The sequence below is a fragment of the Mastigoproctus giganteus genome, chromosome 10, assembly GCF_048544385.1.
Source record: "Mastigoproctus giganteus isolate SK-2022 chromosome 10, ASM4854438v1, whole genome shotgun sequence".
NCBI classification, from domain to species: Eukaryota; Metazoa; Arthropoda; class Arachnida; order Uropygi; family Thelyphonidae; genus Mastigoproctus; species Mastigoproctus giganteus.
The window spans coordinates 216,036,189-216,042,710 of record NC_143584.1 but is presented as its reverse complement, the minus strand read 5'-3'; the positions used below and the strand labels follow the sequence as shown (position 1 = coordinate 216,042,710).

General features: G+C 41.5%; 1 protein-coding gene across 1 annotated transcript in view; it reads right to left on the bottom strand.

Moving 5' to 3' along the window:
* Positions 1 to 6,043: 6,043 nt before the first annotated feature.
* The window catches only part of LOC150079905 (acetylcholinesterase-like), a 24,583-nt gene continuing 24,104 nt past the window's right edge, over positions 6,044 to 6,522 (bottom strand). The window contains exon 4 of the mRNA XM_090382438.1: positions 6,044 to 6,224. Within this exon, the coding sequence (XP_090238564.1) occupies positions 6,172 to 6,224 (53 nt within the window). The 3' untranslated portion in view covers positions 6,044 to 6,171. The remainder of the gene's footprint in view (positions 6,225 to 6,522) is intronic.

The window sequence follows — 6,522 nt, the reverse complement described above, 5'->3', positions numbered from 1 at the left end:
CACACCAAACAATACGTCTTGAAAAAATTGAAAAATGAGCAATATTCCCGATGAGATTGTGAAAAGAGCACCCACTTGAGGAGGGACTTCAAGTGTGGGTTACAGTAACTAGGTACCTCTGCTGGAACGAATGATCTAGATGAGGCTTATAAAACTCTGACAGGGCACAGCAAAATTAATAAAGGTGAAATTTTCGCGATTATAAATAATGTTGGACACAGGAGGCATAAATGCAAACTAAGGGGACAAGAGCGGCTATGGACTAGCTGCGAGAATTTGACACCCTGGTTGAACAATGCAATCGGCGTTCCCTCCCCAAAACTTCACCTTCCATTTCACAAATTTACGCAGTCTGAGTTCTCATGGTGAGGTAATTTTCTTTGGTGATTTTAATGTTCATAATTCTAGCTGGCTTCAGTTTACAGTTACATGGAGCCAGCTGGCCGAAATGGTGAGACTTTTTTTTTGCAATTACTAATGACAACGCGCGACTTGTTGTTCACGTACCTATTAGAATACTAGACAATCCTATGGAGCCCCCCCCCCCTCTCTCTCTCTCTCTCTCTCTCTCTCTCTCTCTCTCTCTCTCTCTCTCTCTCTCTCTCCAACGACTGCCATGGGCAACCCGACCATCAGACTTAAATTCGATCGAACATCTGTGGGACTCCATTGCACGCCTACAGCAACTCCTAGGTCACTTGGTGAGCTAAGGTCTGTATTGGTGGAAGAATGGAATTTTTTGCCACAGAATCTTATAGACACCTTTATATTGAGCATCGTTCAGCGCTGTCAGGCCTGCTTAGCCGTTGGAGGTGATCATACGCCATACTGATGTCATGTGACCACATTTTCGAGCATCTTGTATCGATTTCTGTGATGTGACCTTTTTGGAAATTCTTATATAACTCTTATTAAATGTCTCTTATACCTGTCCGAAGTTTCTCATTTAATTGTTGGAAAATTTCGTATGGTACACCACCATACCAAATTTCCCCCCGCTTCATCGCAATCTGTACAAGTTACACCACGTTTTTCTACGTGTTCTGTTAATTTTGTCTAGCAGTATATGGCACCTACTGTCATTCAGATCGAAAGACTGTCATATTAAGGTCACCTATCTGATCTACTCATGTTCATTATGTCCATAAATTGCACATGTTCTCTCCGATTTGCCTGTTTTGATGGCAAAAAAAAACAATCTTATCCACGCCTAAGACCGACTAACCCACGGAGTGAAAAAAAAGCCCATAAAAGTTCCTCGCATCATTGACGAGATTCGAAACCGTGTCTTTTCCACCCGGTGTGGGAAGAACGATGATTATAACCAGTGTGGTAGCTACGCGGACTGTCATTGAGATCAGATAAATTTAGCATGAGTTATCAATTCAGTGAAGTAATTTGAGCCTCCTTGGGTAGCTAAGTAAGTGAGACAGACAAATTAGAAAATTCAAAGGCATGTGAATCATGGGAAGAAGAAAAGGGAAAGACATAAGGTTCTGTTGTTTTTTTTTTCTTGATTTTGGCCGGGGAAATAAAGAGCCTAGTTTATTTACATTATACGGCCAAAGTTAAAACTAATTCAAATAACTTAAATAATATTATAATTAATTTGTGAAATAATTTAAACAATATAAATTAATGTTTAAAAAAATCATAATAGGTTAATGTTTACAAGTGGGTACCCGTTCCGATTGATCGTTGCGAGTAGCAGTGATTCACGTGCCTAACCCACTATGGTTAATCTTAGTTAGGGTGTTTATCCTCTCCTCCTGCCGTTGTTTTAAAATCGGAAAATACCGATTTAACACCCTAACTAAGACTACCTACCATACAAGGTCAGGTGAATCACTGATACTCGCAAAGATCAATCGGAAGGGATATCCGCTTGTAAAAACATTAACCTCATAATAATAAAATAAATGAAGTGTAAAATAACCCCAGGGGCTCACATCTAATGAGTATGGGCTTGGCACACCCAGGGTCCTGAGCTCGATGTCATCATTCTTCTCTTTCTTGGTGATTCCCTTCTACTTTTGCCTCTCTCTCTCAGGGTGACTCGGGAATTTTTTTTTGGCTGGTGCAGCATAAGTCTCAGCTCAGGCTTCCTTGCACCACATAGCTAGTAATAATAATAATAATAATAATAATAATAACAACCCACAGCAGCTGAAGTGGAAACAGACGAGGTCGTGATATTCAGAATAGAGGACGAGTGGAAGAAGGCCCTAACAGAATTCGAAGGAATCAACCCCACAGATTCACGTGATACCGAAGCAGACGCCGAATAGAACCTTGTGGAGAGTCACAGACCACCTGAATCGGCACATAATACCGCATTACCTCCACAGCAATGGTGCAACACTGGAAACCATCCACACAGTCGTGTATTGTGCTGCGGTAGCAGCCACGAGGATTAATGGAACAGAAGCGAGAGACCAGCAGCAGAAGAACCGAAAACAGCAGGAACCACCAGCTTGGGAAAGAAGACTTCATCAGAAGATAGAAGAATTAAGAGTCAAGATAGGCCAATTGACCCAGTACCAATGGGACAATAGGAGTAAGACATTAATTTGAAAAGTGAAGAGCATCCTCAACAGAGACAGCATCCACAGCAAACATGAGACAAAAAAATCAGAGAAAAGGAGAGTACTTGGACACATTGAAGCAGAACCTCCTTTCACTCAGCAAGAGACTACACCGATACAAAGAGAGCTCCCAGAGGAAATAAACAACCGAATCTTCGATGAGGACAAAAGAGGCTTCTACAAGAATCTCGGAGAATACGGGAAAGAACCACCCGAAAAGAAGACGATGGAGGAGTTCTGGGGAAACATATGGAGCAGGGCTGTAAGACATAACAGCCGAGCCACCTGGATAGAACTAGAACGCAAAACAAAGGACGTACAAGAAATGAGAGGTTAGGAGATTTGGGAAGAAGAAGTAAAACAGACGATCAAGAACTCTCACAACTGGCGAACTCCAGGAGTAGATAACGTCCACAACTACTAATACAAGAAGCTCACTTGCACACACAAGTACCTGGCAGAGCATTTAACCCAAATGATAAGGCACCCAGAGATAATCCCGAAGTTTATCACTCAAAGAATCACATATCTGAAGCCTAAAGACGAAGATACAAGAAACCTGGCGAAATATAGGCCAATCACCTGCCTCCCAACAATTTACAAGATGCTGATCAGCTACATAACCAGGAAGATATCAGACCACTTGGCGAGCGAAAACATAATGGCTGAACAGCAGAAAGGATGCAAGTGGCTGAGCAAAGAATGCAAGCAGAAATTAACCATAGTTGCCGTGGTTATAGAGGAAGCCGACAAGAAGCGCCGCAACATGTACACATCCTACATCGATTATCGCAAGCCTTTCGACTCCGTGCCTCATAGCTGGCTAATAGAGGCGCTGAACATCTACAAAATCAATACGATAGTGATAAACCTGCTAGGAGATACGATGGCGAAATGGATTACCACCATTAAAGTCGAAAACATCACAACCAGGCTAATCCCCATCAGGAGAGGAATCTTTCAGGGAGACTGAGCCCATTCTGGTTCTGTCTAGCGCTTAACCCGCTATCTACCATGCTCAACAGTAGCAAGTACGGATATAACCTCAAAGAAGGAAGGAAGACCCTGTGTACCCTCACCCACCTGATGTACATGGATGACATCAAGCTCTACGCGGGAACCGAGAAGCGCCTTCAGCAACTACTCCAGATCATCAAAGAATTCAGCAATCATATTAGGATGGAATTTGATCTAGACAAATGCAAGACCCTCGGATTGCGTCAGGGAAAATTAGTCAACCGAAACTACCAGCTTCAGAGTGGTAAAGAGATCGAGGTCATGGCAGAGGAAGAGGCCTACAAATACCTGGGGATAATGCAGGCTCAGCAGTTACAGCACAAGGAAATTAAGGCCTGCCTGACCGAAAAATACCATCAGAGACTCGGAAGCCTGCTGAACGGAGGGAACACAGTTAAAGCCATAAACACCTATGCAGTCCCAGTACTAACATACTCCTTCGGGGTCATAGATTGGACTAACATCGAGCTAGAGGATATGAGAAAGACAAGGACAATGATGACCAAGAGCCACCAACACCACCTGAAATCTACCGCAGAGAGAGAGAGACTGACAATTGCCCGAGAAGAAGGGGTCTGATAGACCTCATTGAGCAACAGAAGACAGCTATAGTTAACCTGAAGGCTTACTTCCAGAAACAGACAGCAGCACTCCACCAGGCCATAAGGAAGATAGACAAACGGTATACCCCACTCAACCTAAGCGAGGGGTCGGCCCCCCCCAACCAGGAGGTACAAACGAAGCTAGAAAGATGGGCAGAGAAGACACTCCATGGCAGACACTACAATGATCTCCATCAAGATCGCATAGATAAAACTGCTTCCAATGGATGCCTCACGAGCGGGACGCTCTTCCCCGAGACTGAAGGATTCATGCTCGCCATTCAAGACCATGTAATCTACACCAGGAACTATAGAAAATACATCGCCAAGGAACCCGGAGTGTTCGATGACACATTATTATTATTATTATTAACCATATGGTGCAAGGAAGCCTAAGGCTTATGCTGCACCAGGGGAAAAAAAAAAAAAAAAAAAAAAAATTCTGAATTACCCAGAGAGAGAGAGAGAAGTAGAAGGGAATCACCAAGAAAGAGAAGAATGATGATATCCAGCTCAGGACCCTGGGTGTGCCAAGCCCATACTCACCAGATGTGAGCCCCCGGGGTTAATTGTCGACGATGCCACCTGGCCTCAACACCCAGACTGAGTACACTCATAGACATGACCAGGTAGCCAGGATAATACATCAGAAGCTAGCAAGGAAATACCAGCTGGTCGAAGAAAGTGTACCGTACTACAAGTACGAACCACAGGCAGTACTAGAGATCCCAACCCACAAGCTGAACTGGGACCGCGCCATAATAATGGATAGGACAGTCCCGCACAGCAGACCGGACATAACCCTTGTGGACAAGAAGGTAAAGGCTACCCATCTGATTGACATAGTGGTATCCAACACTGGTAACCTGCAGAAAACCCATGGGGAAAAAATCAGGAAGTGCACGAACCTAAGACTGGAGATCAAAAAGATGTGGCATATGCAACAAGTAACGACCATTCCGATCATCGTGTCAACCACAGGTATGGTGCCAAAGACCCTACATAACAGCCTAGCAGCAATAGGTCTCCCAGTGAACACCTACAAGGAACTCCAGAAAGTTGCAATCCCGAACACCTGTAGGATAGTCAGAGAGTTCCTCGACCAACAGTAACACCAGACATAAGAACAACCACCCTGTGTACTGGGTAGCGATACCCGTCACGAGGTGGAATCCCCGATCAGGGAGAAATAATATAAGAACAATAATAATAATAATAGATTCCTAACACTTTCTTGTTGTGCTACTCCTAAGCGACTTTTTTTTTTTTTTTGTAATCGGTTCCACTATCTGCGTTCCAAGAAGTGAACTACGAAAGGTAACACTATTTTTCTACTATATTGCTTAATTAAAGGACATTACGTATAATGACAACGTAAATATAAAATATAAAAACATTGTTTAATAATAGTTTTAATAAAGTGTTAGCCAGGCTAACACAGATGGATCCTCACAGTTATTTCAACTTTCAAATCAGCGTTTAATGATTTGAAACTTAAAATTAAGGCTCTGACAACAGGATGGCATGTATCACACATGCACACTGTTAAAAGTTACATCAAAACACACACAAAAGTAAAAATACATTTATTTCTTCTGCTGGCATTTTAAAATATACTTTCAAATTTTTTTTTAAAAAAATCCTTTTTTATTTTGAACGATCGTGACACATTTTACGTATTTTTTACCTGTTTAAATTCACCCGTGGATGGAGATTTTCATGATGAATACCTGTAACATTTGGAACATTTTTCTCAAAAGTTAACAAAAAAGAAACAAAAAACAGTTCACTAGTCAGCAATTGCTTATTTGCTTTATCTTTCAAAAATAATAATCTGAGAGAGTTATTTTTCATTCGTAATGGCAAACAGTTTCCACCGGAAATCAACTCTTTGCCTGTCGTCTGAAAATTACTCTGTACTTCCCTTACTCTCGTAAACAGCGCACTGAAAAGTGTCATAAAAATTATTAAAATTTCCAGTGGGCAGCTTCATCGGTTGGCCCACACGTTCCCGATTGCTCTGCAAGAAAAAAATGAAAAATATATAAAAATTAAATTAAATTAAAAATAAAAATAATGTTCAGTCAATAAACTGAAAAATTAAATACTGAACAGGAAATAATTCGTTATATTATTAAAATTAATCAATTTAAATAATAAAATTAAGATCGATAGTTGCATAAACATGAAAAACAATTTGAAAGTTACCATTACTCGTATTATTATTACGAGGTGTTTCCGAAAAGTAAAGTAACACATTTTTTTCTTAATAATGGTGAAAGGGAATGGGATGAAATGCGGTGGGCAGATGGACCCGT